General features: G+C 37.9%; 1 protein-coding gene across 1 annotated transcript; it reads left to right on the top strand.

Annotated features, from left to right (window-relative positions):
• Nucleotides 1-2,863: 2,863 nt before the first annotated feature.
• LOC145998752 (potassium/sodium hyperpolarization-activated cyclic nucleotide-gated channel 2-like) lies at nt 2,864-17,372 on the top strand. The gene is made up of 5 exons (XM_083135302.1): nt 2,864-2,973; nt 5,697-5,928; nt 8,791-9,012; nt 12,804-12,999; nt 15,823-17,372. The coding sequence occupies exons 1-5, from the start codon at nt 2,928-2,930 to the stop codon at nt 16,819-16,821; spliced, it is 1,695 nt and encodes a 564-aa protein (XP_082991428.1). The 5' UTR covers nt 2,864-2,927; the 3' UTR covers nt 16,822-17,372.
• Nucleotides 17,373-18,401: the final 1,029 nt, after the last annotated feature.

Raw genomic sequence — 18,401 nt, 5'->3', positions numbered from 1 at the left:
GATTTGAGCATAATGTTTCGTCACACACATCATGCCTATGCCTGAGGAATGTTTTCCATGATATCTGACCTCACATTGACGCATGCGGTAATTAAGATAGTGATGTAGCGGAAACAGCAAAGGACTGTCTGAGAAATAATTTGATTAGCTTTCTTGGTATTATTCGCATGTGTAAAGGAGTAAAACAAATACCAAAACCAACACTGTGCAAATACAATTTGGTTTTGCTATATGTGCCGACTTGTTCAGATATTCAATGACTAATATTCTAATACGCTAATCAGGACTAAACCTAGAGTTTAAAGTGGAATCCTGTCAACATGCGGACCTTCCATATAATGGAGTATCTTCCCATGTCGCCTTGTAATCAAGTAGTCCCGGGTTCGATTTCTGGTGGGGACACATTGCTCACACTTTAAACTGTGGATCCAGTCCTGATTAGTCTATCTGAGCCATGGCTGTAGGCAAGACAAATTTTCGGGGGGGGGGGTTCATTCATAATTGTTCCCATGGGCGTCGCCAGAAATTTGAATAATAGAAATAATAACAATAATTATACAATAATAATTAAAACTTCATAATAATAAAACAATTTTATTCCAAAATAATAATAATAATAATAGAATAATAATTATTATTATTATATCCTTAAGGGAGCTTACTCAATTCAGCAGATGAGTGAATATCGAGCACAAGGTTTTTTTTGTTTCTTTTTACGTTTCGTACAGTGTCTACTGAAATGCACAATTATTATACTTTGTTATCAAATTTTAAGATACCTTCAAGAAAAAGCTCTAAAATTTAGATAGAAATTTTAGTCATAACGTTTTTGTTGTTTGACCTTATAACTTAATTTTTGGAATTTTGAAAAGTGTGGAACCAGTTACTCTCTTTAAAAACTTAGCCTGGTGCATGGATTGTAACCTCAATCGCGTAATCCTTTTACGAAACTGGAGATCCTAGGTTTGAACTCCTGTCAAGAGGGATTTTCAACTTTATCGGACAGGGAATTTAAAAGTTGGAAAGGGAATTTTGGGACAATCATAAGGGAATTTTCAGTCTATATTACTTGTGACGCAGGAACTAAACTGGAAAGAGGACAGCAGAAATGAAAATGGAGGGGTCACGGGTGGGCTGCGATTCCGAGAATAAATCCTGTTTCACTCAACTTTCAGAATTCCAAATGTATGAAAATTCTTGCTCGATCGTTTCAACATTGTCTCCTTGTATCTGTGTGATGCTTCGAAAAAAAAATTGAAAATAGTTACAGATTTTGGTTTCTGAACTTCCATTAATGTCAGATGTTTCGGGGGGGGTTTGAACCCTAGAAACCCCCCTCTAAATACGGCCATGATCTGAGCATAAAACGGACTCGTATAAAGGAAACAAACAAACCCTCAAACAAGAGCGTATTTAGAGGAGGGTTCGCTCTATTTGGTTATTCGAACCTGGGACCTATGGCTTCGTAGCGCGTTAAGTTGATGACATCGAACTGCACTTCAAACTGTGGGTCCAGTCTCGAAAATCAAACTTTGTTTTTTGTACCACATGTTATAAGACCCTTTATGCTGATAGGCCAATCGGGACTTCGCAATCCAATTTGTCTCAATGGGATCGGCGTAACTTCGGGCCTGACTTTGGCTGGGGGGCAGAATCGAAAAGTTTTCTATCCCATAAAAATCCAGAATTATTTGCAAATTAACTGTTACACTTGCGAAATCACAAATATTATTCTTTATTATTGCTTTGCTCCTCAGACCTCAGGAGGTTAACAAAAGTACCCTTAACTTGTACATTTTAGCTAACTGAAAATTAGGGGGAAACAAGGGGTCCCTTGCCCCCGCCAAGTTCCGCATATGCCTTTAAAACACGATAGCGTCGGGAGTGCCAGAATGTTGAATATAGGGGCGTGGAGGTTACTAAAGGGGACGCAATAGGTACACCATCGAAAGAAATAATAATTAATTCGTAATCTACCCTTCCTCGCTCACTCTCCAACATAGAGCACTAACTATTCGGCAGTGTATGAATCCTTGTCTATGCTATAATTATACAAGTATACTAATGTTTCTCGATCGTATTGGTGAATATTGAGCTTAGGCATTTGGGAATTATTTCCGTGGATCGATCCAAGTTGGTAGATTCTTATGTACAAAATTATTTAAGGGGCCTCCCCAATAGCGTAGTGGTAACGTCGTCGTCCCTTTGTAATAAATTCAGGGTTCGATACCCGGTGGAGGTACAACTTCAAATTGTAGATCCAGTCCCGATTAGCCTATATGTGTATAAAGTGGACTAAAAACCAACAATTCAAACAAAATTATTTACGAATTACGTCAGTTGAGAAATTCCAGTTGGGTCCGGTCGGAGCCGAAAACAAGGGTGCGCAAGCATTTTCTCATACAATCTTCCACTGCCTATGAGACTCCTCCAAGAATCGAACCCGAGACCCCTTGGTTGTATAAGCATGGTTGGATTAATGAAGAAGGCGACCGACCGACGGAAACGCCCAAACTAAAAATAAAGTATCACCATTGTCGGCGATTAGGGGGCGTGGGGGCAGTTGCCCTGTCACTTTTTGCCCCACGCGCTAAGGCCTCTTAATGCTAAGCCTTGTCAAGAGACCAAGAGACGCCGCTAATGGATGTATTAAACATCTAAAACTAAGCAGCAACTTCCCTTGCATAGGTCTTAAAAGTACAAACCATAATATCATTCAAATCGTCTACATGGTTATGTTACTTTTCGAAACACAAATTGACATAACTTCTTGTCAACCAATGAATGTTCACTACCAGTAATTCACTTCCCTGGGTGATTGGAATATTCACTAATATTTTATATATACATTATATGTGGTCTGCTTTAGTTCTATTCCTCTGAACGCCTTGATTCTTACTTTGCAAGTTCTTCTATGACTTGAATTAATGCTTCTACATCTCTTACATCGTATAATTTTCAAAATGTGGCAAGGTATTTATGACCTGAATTGTGGTTTATCACTTATGTATTATTTCTAACACATTAGTTTATTTGTAGAAATTCGAATGAAATCTATTTCTACTTTCAATTTGTATGTGGGTATTTAACTTATTTTTTCTACATTTCCGAACACATAATTAAAAAACAGAGACATTGTGAAGTAATTGTGCATTTAAAAAGAGTTCTGTTGAAAAATTAACGAATGAAGAAGTCTTCATCACTGTTACTAAATTCTAATGAAGTTACAAGGTAACCAAAAAAGTTATTGCCGTTTTTGACGTCCCATTAATCATGCGCTCACAGAGAGGAAACGAAATGACGCACGTGCCTGCCAAGCGATCGGGAGTTAGTCTGACCATCGACTGTCAGTAATACAGACACGTTGCGCACACACAGCAGTCATAGCTCGTCCAGTGTTGAAGAGAAATGGAGGTATCGAAGCAGCTTGTTCGCGTGTGTTTGTTGTATGACTTTAGAGTGGGCCTGTCAGCTGCCGCATCAAGTCGCCGCATTTGCCAGGCATTTGGGGAGAATGCCGTGAACGAACACACTGCCAGGCATTGGTTCCAGAAATTCCGTTCGGGAGATGTGAGCCTTTCGGATGAACCTCGCAGTGGACAACCACATGTGTTCGATGACGAGGCCCTGAAAGCAGCCATCTAGGAGGACAGTGGTCTAACGTGTGATGAACTTGCAGAAAGGTTCCATGTTTCTGCTGAAACAGTCAGACTGCACCTGCATGGGATAGGGAAGTCATACAAGTTAAGCAAGTGGATACCCCACACATTGTCGGCAGCCAACAAGGAACAACGAGTGACAGCCTGTTTGTCCTTGCTCACTCGGCACCTGAACACACCCATATTTGATCGCTTGCTCACTGGTGACGAAAAGTGGGTCCTCTATGACACTCCCAAGTATACCAGACATTGGATGTCACCACGTGACCTTGTTCCTCACACTTCAAGACCACCTCTGCACCCACGAAAGGTTATGCTCTCTGTGTGGTGGAATTGTCGGCAAGTGGTGCATTACGAGCTCCTTCCACCTGGTCAGACCATCACTGCTGACCTCTACTCTCAGCAGTTGCAAAGGGTGCACCGTGCATTGCAGCAGAAGGAGCCGGCATTGGTGAATTGAGGGTGTGCTGTTCCTGCACGACAATGCCAAGTCACATGTGGCAAAGAGGACCCGGGAGACCCTTCAGCAACTTGGCTGGGAGACACTGTGCCATCCACTATATTCACCGGACCTTGCACCAACAGATTACCGCCTGTTTCATTCCCTCAACAACCACCTCCGTGGGAGATCCTTCGCAAATGAGGGAGACCTGCGGAACGCACTCATGGACTTCTTTGCATCCAAGCCCACAGAGTTTTATCACCAGGGTATTGTGCAGCTGCAGGAACGTTGGCAAAAGGTGTTGGATGCTGATGGAGATTAATTCGAAACCTAAAGGTACTGTATTGCTCTTTGTTTATCACTGCTCTAGAACGGCAAGAACTTTTTTGGTTACCTTGTAAATGTGGTCCTTTATGCATCAAGTGGAGGCGACGGCCGTTTTCTCTAGGTTTCTTAGGAGATGGGTGAACAATTGCCTCCTCAAGCCTGAGAAATTTCACACCGAGGCAATATGCAATATGTGTTGCTGGAGGAATTCGCACATCGAATGCAGGCTTGCACAGCCTGGCATGCTGCTACTGTGTGAAACGTTGCTGTTTATTGGCTTGTTCCCAAGCAGCATGTGTCACATATTGTATAGGTCTGCAAGCTCTAAGGGCTGTCGTACTTTGGAATCAGATTTGCACAAATAAGCCATTTGCTCGTATGTGGATGAATGCTGGGTTCAAAATGGGATTTTTAACGAAACAGAACACTTGACTTTCGTTAACATGCTTTGTCCATTTTTTATCATCGATTACAACAGCGATGAGATGGAACGGGAAGGTTCCAGATATTAACAAACTGGAATGCCTTTCCGGTCCATTTTGACACCTGGATGAATGGAAATGTGCATCCAAGGTGCATCCCTTGCTGGTGTATTTAGGCAAATTGATCAACCAAGAGTACTGGAGAGAGAGACAGAGAAAGAGAGAGACAGAGAGAGAAGAGCTTATAACAATTCTCTAAGATACATTTATTACAAGCTTCTCTTTTTGAAGAGAAGATGATAGATTATTTAACCGAACATGTGCAAAGAGCACACATTATTGTATTCTTTCGGACAAGCACACTCAAGCAAATTCTTATTATTTATATGAATACATTTCCAAAGTATGACTGGCCTGATTGAGTTTTGACAGATTACATAAAATACAGAATATAGTTCAAATGTACTTATATACATGAACATTAATTTTAACTTAAATCTAAGATGTCTTAGATTCTAGCTAAAGCTGCCTATCGTGACACAGACATCATATTTGAATTCTCCATGATGAAAGGAGACTAGTTCATTTGAAAAAGGCCCTTGCACTTTTTGTCACCTCATTGTTCAACTCTTTCTGTCACATTTAAATTATTATACAACACTAACTCAATATGTAGAAATCAGAATTTCATACATATTTTATTATTATTCTATTTGAGTTACCAGGTTTTTTTTTTTACTTATTTTATACAAAGGAATAAATGTTGAGCATACAGAACTAATCCTATAAGGTATACACTTTCCCATATGTTTTCCTTTACAAGTTACATAAGATATCTCTTTTCAGGATGGGCTGATCACAAGAAGGATTGTGAACTTCCATGTGAAGGTGAAGATATGATTCCAGAAGGAACATCTTCATGGATAACTTTCAAGCATGCTATACACGAGATGTCGTCAATCTCTGAATCAAACAAGCAGTGTAGAAGACTGTTTAGAAGCCATGCAGAGCTTATGTTTGAAAAGAGAAGGCACTTGAAATCCTTCCCTTACATAATTCACCCATATAGTTCTTTAAGGTAAGTTTTCAGCCAATAAAATTTCAGTGTAAATACTACAGTGCTTTTCATGGTCAAGTCACCCGTAGAGATGTGGCTAGCAAGTCAGGCAGGGAGAGCACATCTGCTAGCAAACTGGATGCAACATCTGCATAACTGGAACAGCTAGCTATATTACGAAAAAAGCTCGTACAATTACAATTAAAATGAACACATACCTTGTTACAAGAGGTGTTGGAAATGTTGTCCTCCTGCTTCCACACATTTACATCATTTCTTAAGGAAATTTTCACTAACATGTATCAGTTCTTCTTTTGAAATTGCTTCAATTTCTCTCCTGATGTTTTCTTTCAATTCTTCTAATATATGGGTTCAGGTTTAAAAGCTTCCTAGCTCACCATGCAGATGTCATGGAAATGTCTGTTTCTTGAGCAAGGCACCGGAGGGATTTTTGATGAGTATGTTCCAATCGTGCTCGAACATTGTCTAATTTCTCCTCAGTAAGCACACACCATTCACACTTTGCTTCTTATCAAGAACAGACCATGTTTCCCTAAATTTGTTTACAAGTTTTCAAACACAGTGTCTGGGTAGAACAGGAACATCTGGGAATTCTGATGCAAAATGCCTTCTAACTTCCCTACAAGAATTCGTAATGACACAAGAGTCGTATATACAAATTCATTGTTTTAAATTGTCCGTACAGCATGCCATTATTAGACTTCAGAAAAGCACCAGTAATATGTAAACTGAAACAAAACAATCTAAAATACTTGTTTGTTAACACCTTAAAATTTCACAAATGTGTGCAAACTGGACACCAGCTATATAGATACTTAAGCACTGATACCAGGTGTGCCGGTTAATAATTCTTAATTTCGTCGCTGGATGGTGCTGGAAGCAAGGGTTGTTGCACAGTCTCAACTGTTACGTCAGTGTGTTGCCAGGACAGTACCTGTCAAAATGCCATGGATGTGCAACAGAGTGCGAGTGATCGTGATATTGGGTTTGTGTGGGAAACATGTTGACCTTCAAACCAAATAAGGAGCACGTGCGGCACGTCCTGCTTTTCTTGTTCAATCAAAAGAAAAACGCGAGTGAAAGCCATTGTATCCTTGTGGAAACGTACGGTGACAATGTCCTAATGCAAGACGGGTGTGTGCGTTGGTTTCGACGATTCAAAAGTGGTGATTTCGACTTGAAAGACAAAGATCGCCTGGGCCAGCCAAAAAAATTCCAAGATGCCGAAATGCAAGCACTGTTGGACGAAGACGATATGCAAACGCAACAACAACTGGCAGAGAAGTTAAATGTTGGTCGCTAAACCATATCTGATCATCTTCATGCCATGGGATCCAGAAGGCAGGAAAATGGGTCCCACATCATCTGAACGACATTTATGCATTTATGTACACATATACAGTGGGGGCTAAAAGTGGGGAAACATTCTCTTCAAGAGACAAATGGGCTGATATACAAGAGTACAATGTCTCGTAACAAGCTGTGGGTGAGGAGGAAAACCATCGATGCCAGTAGTATTCAAATTGTGCGCCACGCCTCCATGGGGAAGCACCGATGTTTCCAGGGAAGAACTTCCAAAAAAAGATCTCCTTTTTCTGAAAGTTGAAAGTGTATTAATAAAAAAATATTAATTTTTCTTGTATTATTGCAACTCATGTTGGTTGTCCTTTGGCAATGTCATGTCCTGTGTTTTTCAACTTAGACAAGAATTGTGTTCGTACTTGTAGAAGAAACCCATATCAATGCTGGACATTTCATTGATAGTGCCTGATGTTTTCCACAAACTGAATGTATTTCTAGAAGGTACAAGGGAATCGTGCACCTATCAGACAAGGTGTCAGCCTTCAAAAGGAAGTCGCTGCTTTGTGAGAGAGATGATTGCTTTCGTGCATTGAACATGTTATTGTAAGAAACAGGACTACAACTAAATGAAGAAATTCAAACGTTGTTGTATGCCTATGTTTAACATATATTACCCAGCTTTTCTTACTGTCTGCATTGATCCTTTTTATCTCATGAATATCGTACTGCTGCGTGAATTGACATCAGCTTATAATCATTAAAAAAAATTACATAAATTCTATTAATCACACGTTATATTTTCCTTACTTGTATGTGTACCAACAGAAAACAAACACATGAACAGATTTTGTATTATTTTTCCCCTGGGCACATGTATTTACTATTATTGTTATTTTCGGAGGCACATTCAAATTTTGACAGCGGAAGGGAGCCACTACAGCTAAAAGTTTGAAAACCTCTGATCTATGCCATTATATCAAGTTGGCTGGCATCTTGGAGTCAACCTTATTCTCGTAAATGCAAATATGAAAATGGGCTAGAACTTCATGAGAAACATGATGGCATGTTCAATTTTATCATAACTTTAATCATTCTCATGAATTCATGTTACTTTAATGTCTTGGTTGATGCACGACAAAGACGATGAACTGAGTGATGGTCCTTTCAAGTCCCAATTCACATGTTCTGTCGTCTTAATTTCTTTCAAAATCAAACAGTGAACAACGAGAAGTGAGCTAGTTTTGAGAAAGAAACCACTTCCTGAATTTGAAAATACATGGAGAGCTACCACGAGTGGATTGCATTTTTTATAATATTTTGGTTCACAAGAACCAAATCAGTGTAATGTAACTAGCCATTCACAAGCCACTGAAAATACCCTGTAAGCTACATGTAGCACACAATCAACAGTTTACCAATCCTTGCTCCAAGTTATTCATAAACATTCACTATAATTAGAAAAAGGGCAGTGTTCATACAATAGTTGCAAATTACAGTGAAGATTCTATCTTAAATTAAATGTGTATAAGTACATGTGTTTTTTTACTTCTCTTTCTTCAGAATCAAGTGGGAGCTCTTAATGATTGGACTGCTACTCTTTACCTTTATCAAAATACCATTTGACACGGCATTTCGAATATTGCAAGATATATCTACCATAAATGTAATTATAACCATAATAATTGATGTGATCTTTGTGTGTGACATATGTCTAACATTTTTCTGTGGCTTTGTTCAAACCACTACAGAAGAAATAGTCCTTGATCCTTGGAGAATTGCTAGGTAAGAAGGAATGTTAATTTACTAACCATATGCATTATTGAGAAACAACTCTTAACTTAAAACCCCGAGAATACTCGGGATTTTATTTTTTACAAAAATTTAAAAACCCAAATATACTCGTGCAACTTAACAATATCCTATAAATAAATTTAAAGGGCGAGTATATATATGTTGTATTCGGTTAGTTACGAAAGAGGCCACAAGAGAGCATACAAATGCATTTTCCCAAAGCTTATTCAAACCTTAGCTGGATTTGCCACGCAATCCCAACTGCTGTCTGCAAGGTCAGTAGACAGAGTAAGAAGACGGTAGCTGTTTGTGTTGGTGTAAATTGTTGAGGTTTTCTTTTGATTTTTGGTGGTGGAGTGTGACTAAGACATTAATATTGAACTTAGTGGATCGGAGAGTGAGAACGAGTGTGACAATGATGAATCTTCGGATGACGGAAGTGATTCAGGTGCTTCTGACGTTAGTCTTTCGAGTGTAAGGTTGTGGAGGGAGATAAATACGACTGCAACATTATGTGTTGTCCCTTGCTTCAAAGCATAATGCTTCATACTGCTACAAACATATGAATGTAAAATTATGTGAGAAAGTCTGTGTGTATTTTAAATTTATTTTTTATTGTTCACTTACAAAAAATTTGATTCCACGTACAGTAATTTTTTTTACAGCAACGAGTATACTCGGGGTTTTTAATACCCACTAATTACCCCTTTAAGTGCATAATGTTTCAAAATTATTATTCTCAGTAACTTATATTCATTGTAAACATTGAAGTTCAGTAATAAAAGAAAATGGAAATTTTTGGAACATATCTTGTAAAATAATTGTTAAGTTAAGGGGTTAAAGAGAATGCAGATCAGTGGTGTGCCCAGGATTTTAGAAAGGGGGGGTATGTGAACTTTGTTAGTAGTCTACCCTCATTTGCCATCTTTTCCGGCCTTTGACATTTTCCCTTTCTTTTTAGGAATACTGGGCCAAAGGAGGAAGGTGGGCTATGACCCCTACAAACTGCATTGGGCACACCACTGTTGCAGATATAAATGGGTCATTCCATACCAAATCAACAAAAAAAAAGTGTAATTTCTGACCAGATCATCTCGGATTTTTCTGATATGAAATCCTGAGAAATTGTAGCTTCCTGTGTGGCGTAGTTATGGAGTTTTGGGGGCTTAAAAAAAAAAAAAAAAAAAAGTCTGCGTCCGAGACTTTCATGGACAATTGCTCTTATCCTAATTGACGTAGAGGGCTTGTTGTAATCTTGTTTGAAGGGACATGAAATAAGCTTTCCAATGGTGAATCACATCACTATATTTAGAATAAAATCTTTTCAAGGTCATCCACTATGACCTTTGGACCTTGAACTTTTGAAGATGCATATCTGTGATTTCCTTGGAACTGAATTGTTAACACAAGGTTACACTATAATAAAACCGAATTTGAAGTTGGGACGATTATGGGATAATTAAAGAAAAACAATTTAATTAGTATAAGTATTTTTTCAGCTGGTCATTTCTAGTGGGAGTTTACAACACTGCACTATTGCATTGCAGACTTGCTAATGTGCAATACTTCTGCAACAAGAAAGTGAAGAATGTGCGCAGGAGTCTTGTTTGAAACATGTGTAGTAGAATGTTGAATAGATAGTGTGTTTAGAGTGACACGTTTTAATTTGAGCTGACTTGTTTTAAGTAAGATACCTTGATCACCAGCATCATCCAGATTAGAAAGCCTTGAAGATTTTGAGATCTGTGGAAACCTTGACAGTCCATATTTTGAAATTAATAAGTATCACATGGAAATTAACACCAAAGCAGGAGCAAACAGTGGATATCCACAGACAGATCAACACTTGAAGCCTGCAGAATTCATAGATATTTTAGTCGAAAAAATGCACACCTGATCGGAAATTCTTTCATTCCAACAAGCTTAATTTCTCAAGCATTTAAAAGAAACAGTTGTTGATAGGCACTACATTGTAATTTGTGATTTTGCAGAAAATTACTCCTGTGTGTTGCAAGATGCCTCACAAGGTTTTCACTGGAATAATGGTTAAGCAACAACAATACATCCATTCACTATTTATTATGGAAATCCCAATACTTCGACAGTCATAACTGAAAAATTGGTTGCCATATCAGAAAGCATGATAAAGCATTAGCTCACTTACTCCAGAAAGTACTTATTACATTTTTGAAGGAAAATTTTGTTCTGACAACCTGACCAACTTATTTTACTTTTCTGATGGAGGAGAAGCACACTACAAAAATCGCAAAAACTTCATCAATGTTGCCTACTATGAGGATGATTTTTCTATGTTCTGTGACCGATTTGCTAAAGTTAATTCCATTCCAGGAATCCAAAAGGTTCATGCAGTACTTCCTTTTACAAAAGATGTCAAACATATAAAACACTATTCTGCATGTGATGAATTTATAGAACATCGTTTCATAATATGTTAGAATTTACAGATATTACTGGATATTTTACTTGTGTATGTAATAAAAACTGGTGGCTAGTGTGTGTTCAGCAAGTGTCTGAAGACACCGGTGATTTACAAATTAACTTTCTTCAACCTCTTGGACCATCAGGATCATTTTTATGTCCCCATTTGGTCCAACTGGACATTTGTTGGGTCCCAACGTGCAATGTCCTAACAAAAGTGGACCGACCCTTCCACTGCTACAAGAAGAACGTACACTTTAACAATGTACGTAAGCCAGCTTGCCATGCAGACTGAATGAATGAATACTAAAGAACAACCTGTCAACTATGGTGCATTTAAGTTATTTCTCAGGAAACAAACATTCTTGTCCATTTTTCACTACTGTAGATAATCATATTATTCATAAATATAAATAACAACAGTGTTGCAAACTACCACAAGAAATGACCAGCTGAAAAAATACTTATACTAATTAAATTGTTTTTCTTTAATTATCCCATAATCCTCCCAACTTCAAATTCAGTTATGTTATAGTGTAACCTTGTGTTAACAATATATTTCAGTTCCAAGGAAATCACAGATATGCATCTTCAAAAGTTCAAGGTCCAAAGATCAAAGTGGATGACCTTGAAAAGATTTTAATCTAAATATAGTGATGTGAAACACCGTTGGAAAGCTTATTTCATGTCTTTTCAAACAAGACTACAACCAGCTCTCTACGTCAATTAGAGTAAAAGCAATTATCCATGAAAGTCTCGGGCGCAGACTAAAAATCAACATTTTTTTGTATTTTCAGCCCCCAAAACTCCATAACTACGAAACACAGGAAGCTACAATTTCTCAGGATTTCATATCTTCATGAAGACTACCAAATAGTAGAGTTTCAGAAAATTCTGAGATGTCGGGTTGTGGACTTTGTTGATTTGGCATGGAATGACCTAAATAAAAATGGAAAAGGTAGCATCAAAATAATTTACTTGCACAAAAATCCTTTACTTTTACTTCCGCGAACATATTCTTTTACTGTAGTGTTCAAGAGATTTCAAATTGCAGGTTGTATCCATTCAACGTTTGCGTAAAAACATTCAAAATGAAAACAGGAAATAATTTCAATAATTAATGCCTTCCCAAATATAATTTTAGCATATTTATTATTTGTAATTTTTGCTTGCTTATAAATACATACATACATAGTTTTATTTATTATTTCTATGTACACATATTAGCTGTTACAAGAAATTAATATCAGCCTTTAGATAAGGTACTTTATTCATATATAAACATATGCATGGGAAGTATTCAGAATGAAGTCATTAACAATTGTTAATCATTATATTTCCAGGAAATATTTGTCAACTTATTTCATTTTTGATGTAATAGCAACATTACCTCTTGGATACATATACTACTTTATCATACGTGGTTCTGTCACATTCACACCTGAAGAACAAATGTTTTACAAAATATTCAAAGCTCTTTCACTATGTCGACTGCTTCGTGTAGGCACAATGCTAAAATACATCAACGAAATGGAAGAGGTATGTACTAGCATGCAATATTTATGGAACATTATCTATTTTCCAGTGATTCAAGTTTTACTTATTCTAACACTATGTTTCGAGGGTCCATCTCTTCCTTGTCTTCAGGTGAACTTATTTCTGTTTGCCACTGGTAGCAATCGAGCCAATGACAGACCTGTAATTTGTTCCAAATCATAGGTTTGATCCCCACCATTGGCGAAAATAAATTTGTTTCTCTCAAAACGAAGCGTTAGGATTAGAACTTGAAGAGGAAAATGCTATATGGGGGATGCTTTGCATAAATTTTGCTAGTTGGGGAAGATACCACCTCCCTGCACCCACCCCTCCACTTCAAGTAGAAGCACTAGGCAATGTCCAATTAACACTGCATGCTAATCAAGATCCATTGTCACTAACATTCAAAGTATTAGATATGTAGAATGTATGATGCTCTTGTTAATTTCTAAAATAAAAACACACTCATTGCACTACTCCAAAGTAATGTACAATTGACTGTATTACTTACTATACATGAATCAGACTTCAGAGAATATTATTTGCGACTCATAAAAATGTTGCTTACTACAATACTTAATTATCTTAAAAAGTGAAATAACTATACTACAGGGTGGCTCAATAAGTCACTTAACACCCCCGGTAAAAGGCCACTGCAGCACGCAACATGGAAATGGTGATGACCAATCGTTATCAGGCCAAGGGGGAACCACATTGACGCCAGCCACACGGTCGGCGGCCATCTTGATGTCCGCCATCTTGAATTCAACTTCAGAATTTTAAATGGGAAGGGGGTCGTGCGACATATCAAAATGGGCTAGAATTTCACAAGAAATGCAATGGTGAAGGTTTTTTCGACGTATCTTTAACCAGTAAAAAGTTATGACTGAATTCTTCTACCAATTTGCTCCTTTTCGAGGTGTTAGAAAAATGCCTTAAAATTTGTTTAGCGCATCGGTAATGCATCGAGATCAAAGTGACATCTAGGGAGAGACGTTCGCATGCCATTGCACATTATTTTAATCGGATACATCCATGAAGGGCTGCTCATTATGAATGGTTGTCGCGAACAATTACCAGTGTGACGCTTCCATTGAATTAAAAGTCCTTCACAGTGACAAGGCTAATGTTTATGTTCAGAAGGAAGTTCATAAACAGAATATGTGACCCTTGTCATCTGATAACTAACTTTGGACAAAAACTGGTTCACAACGTTCCCATAAGTGTTCTTCCCTATTGAAAAAACTCTGTAAAAAGTACCTTCTTCCATAAGCAAGGATGTAAAAAAACCGATTTTTAACAAATCCAAGTAGCCCTAAGCATTTAAGATTCCGTTGATGGAAAATTGACTAACCAATCGTGTTCCACACAGCACGACACACCATTAACTTACCAACACTAACCATTCAGCTTTGATCTGTCGAAAATGGGTTATCAGATAAAAATCATCGAATATTCTGTTTATGAACTTCCTTATGAACATAAACATTAGCCTTGTCACTGTAAAGGACTTTTAATTCAATGTAAGCGTCACACTGTAAATTGTTCGCGACAACCATTCATAATGCACAGCTCTTCATGGATGTATCCGATTAAAATAATGTGCAATGGCATTCGAACGTCTCTCCATAGACGTCACTTTGATCTCGATGCATTACCGAAGCGCTAAACAAATTTTAAGGCATTTTTCTAACACCTCGAAAAGGAGCAAATTGGTAGAAGAATTCAGTCATAACTCTTTACTGGTTAAAGATACGTCGAAAAAACCTTCACCATTGCATTTCTCGTTAAATTCTAACCCATTTTGATATGTCGCACGACCCCCTTCCCATTTAAAATTCTGAAGTTGAATTCAACATGGCGGACATCAAGATGGCCGCTGACCGTGTGGGTGGCGTCAATGTGGTTCCCCCTTGGCCAGATAACGATTGGTCATCGCCAATTTCAAATTCCATGCCGCAGTGGTCTTGTACTGAGGGTGTTAAGTGACTTATTGAGCCACCCTGTGTAATGCCTTTAAAAAGATTCTGCAATGTTAAACAATAGGACTATGGTAACAATCAAAAGGCCTGTGAAAATATAACTGCTCCAATCAATCTACAACTTTGCTTATGACACCAAGTATATATTTGTGATATGCATTGTGTTGCCTCTTAGAAGTAGTCTACAAGTTGACAGTTGTAACAACAAATTGTGGTATGGCTGTGATGAGCATAACTTATATAGGGTATGCACATTATAGAAATTGCAGCGGTTCCCTTGGTAACTTATTCAGTGAATGACAGGCTTCCAGGTTCAAATCCTAGTTCTCACAGTTTTCCACAAACTAATCTGCTAGTTAAGATTGAAAAAACTTTATGGTAATATTCAGAAGACTTGTGAAAATCAAAGTGGGACAATTCAACACAACACTCCCAAATATTGATTAATAAATTAGGTTCATTCCCTTGTTATGCAGACATTAACTTAACATTTGCAACACAAATTAATCTGAACCATCCCTAACTAAAAATCCCATGTTTTGGGCTCAGTCTACGAGATGCATGCAAGTTCAAGCCTCCTGGAGAAAGCGTAACAACTTTCCTCCTAGTATGGGACCGGTGGACATCCACCATCATGAGGAAATTGGGAAGCTAGGAATGAGTAGTGTAACCCGGTCATAGAAAACCTACAACTGGGGGGTTTGTCATACTGACCATACATCACCTCGTAACTGGTTGGAGGTAGGAGTGAGGCCGGCAGTCAGTAGGTAGGACCTGGCCCTCATGGGCTTTTGTGCCAAAGTATTATTATCCTTAATTAAAATACACTTTTTCACTATTTCAGATTTTTGACCCACCTCCAGACCTGATGCACGTTCTGAAGCTGGGAACTGCAATACTTCTGATAATTCACTGGAGTGCAGTGTGTACATTTATGGTGCCAGCGATGATCCATGGTGTTGGCAATATACACCCAGAGTCGTGGGTCTCTCTTCAGAAACTTAACCTAGAAACTAACATATGGATTTTATATATACATTCCCTGTTTAGAGCAGTATCAAATCTTCTATTGGTTGGGTATGGAGAGATTTCACCTCATACAATAGAAGACAAAATAGTGACTATGTTGCTCTCCATAATTGGTAGTATATTATTTGCTTTTATTGTGGCTCGTATGGCAAAACACCACTACATGAAGCATGCTGCAAGAACCAAATTTTATGCAATCAGAGACGAACTGCAGGAATACATGAAATACAAACGGCTTCCCAATGATGTGAGAAGAAGAGTGTTCAAGCATTATGACTACAAGTATTTGAAAGCCCACTTCGACGAAGAAGCTATAAATGAGTCACTGTCAAGTATCCTCCAGGCAGAAATAAAACTATACAACTGCAAGAGACTTGTGAAGAGTGTGCCATTTTTTCAAAATATTCAGCAAGACGTACTGTCGCAGCTAGTGTCACATTTGAAGTACGAGCTTTTCCTTCCAAATGACGTTATCTTGAGATCGGGAGAAGAAGGAAGCAGTATGTACTTCTTGGCTCATGGAACTGTTGCTGTTCTCTCCCCCACGGGCCATGAAATATGCCATCTCTCGGATGGAGCACACTTTGGTGAGATTGCACTTGTGATGAAGGAGAAGAGGGCCGCCAGCATAGTTGCTATCGAACCTTGTGATACGTATCGTTTGGATCATGATGATTTTATGACTGCAATTGAACATCATCCTGAATTGTTCAAACATATTGAAACAATAGCCTATGAAAGACTAGAAAAAACTCTCGCATTCGAAGAAGCCCATAAACTTGCCATATTGGAGAGAAATCGAATGACCAAGTGAGAGACTGAGTGTATTTCCCCCCACTCCACCCCTTGTCGGAAGGCTACTTTCCAATACAAAACTCAAATGTACACGAGACTAATATTATACATTGTTTCATAGTTGTAATTTGACGGAACTAATAGGGTATTTTAATTGTAATGTAGATATTATACTAAATACATTTTTTATGTAAATAATGCAGAATAGAAAGCCATTTTTTGTGTGTGTAATAACTAGGGCTGAACCGATGCCGATGTATCGGCATTGGCCAATACCAGTGGGAGCGGTATCGGAAAGTATCAGTTGGAATTTATTTACCGATACCGACCTATATTTTTGCAGCATTTTGGTCTTGCATAGACTCCACAAAAATGTCATGCAACACTTTAGCAGTCTAATTATCCCGGAAATTATACAAAATTCTAAGTTTCTTTTAATTTTGCACCAGGTTTGTGTAAAAAAACGGAATCTTGTGAGGAACGTAACACATAATTTATGAAATTTAATATTCTGATGTAATTTCTGAATATTTTAAAGCAAAAATGTGGGTAAATTTATGCATATAAATAGGGAAGAAAACTTACACAGCAGGGTGGCCACTCTAGGTCCATGATAAAATTCAAGTAAAATTCCCGGTATTCAAGGCGAACTTTCCAAAAGTTGAAAGGTACAAGCAGATGTTTTCTCTATTTCAACCTTACGTATTACCACCTGTCTCCACCCACACATACATACACAAATATAAAGGGTCTGTCTGTGTGATTCCAATGTATCCAAAAACTCCAATTCAATTAAACGATATACGTGTATCTAATTTTAAATATGAAAATAAGATCCTTAGGAAAATCTTTGGACCTAAAAGGGATGAGGAGACAGGTGAGTGGAGAAGGTTATATAATTTAGAACTACATAATTTGTATTCATGTTCAGATATTATTAGAATAATTAAATCAAGAAGACTTAGGTGGGCAGGCCATGTGGCACGAATGGGAGAGGAAAGAGGAGTATACAGGATTTTTGTTGGGAAACCTGATGGTAAGAGACCTGTAGGAAGGCCAAGACGAAGATGGAGGGACAACGTTGAGATGGACCTAAGGGAAATCTGTAGGGATGGAAAAGAGTATATAGCACTTGCTCAAGATAGGGAAAGATGGAAGGCCTGTGTTGCTGCAGCCATGAACCTTCGGGTTTAAGAAGGCTAGGGAGTTAGTTAGTTAGTTAGCTTAAATTTGCCATTTCACATACTCAGACGACTCGTACATTTACAAGCACAGTCCCAAATGTTACGGGATATAGCTACTAAACAACGAAAAATTAATTATAGAAGAATTTCAAACTCAAATTTACCTAATCAACTTCAAGATATCTTACCTTGCAATAATCTTCCATCTGCCAGATAGATTATTCTGCAAAGGACACTAACAAAGTAAACGGACTGAGAGAATTGTTTTATTTTCAATGCAGCTTTCTTTTCCTTCCTCAAGAAAAATAAAAGCTAAACTGTGAAAAAAGCATCTCAGGGCATTTATAAATATGTATAAATTCAATGGGATCTGGATTAATAAAATTTGCAAATTTTCACGTCTAGAGAAAAATTC

Source organism: Lepisma saccharinum, chromosome 14 (genome assembly GCF_977018435.1).
Source record: "Lepisma saccharinum chromosome 14, izLepSacc3.1, whole genome shotgun sequence".
NCBI classification, from domain to species: Eukaryota; Metazoa; Arthropoda; class Insecta; order Zygentoma; family Lepismatidae; genus Lepisma; species Lepisma saccharinum.
Note: the sequence above shows the minus strand (reverse complement) of the source record. Positions and strands in the feature narration are given on the sequence as shown.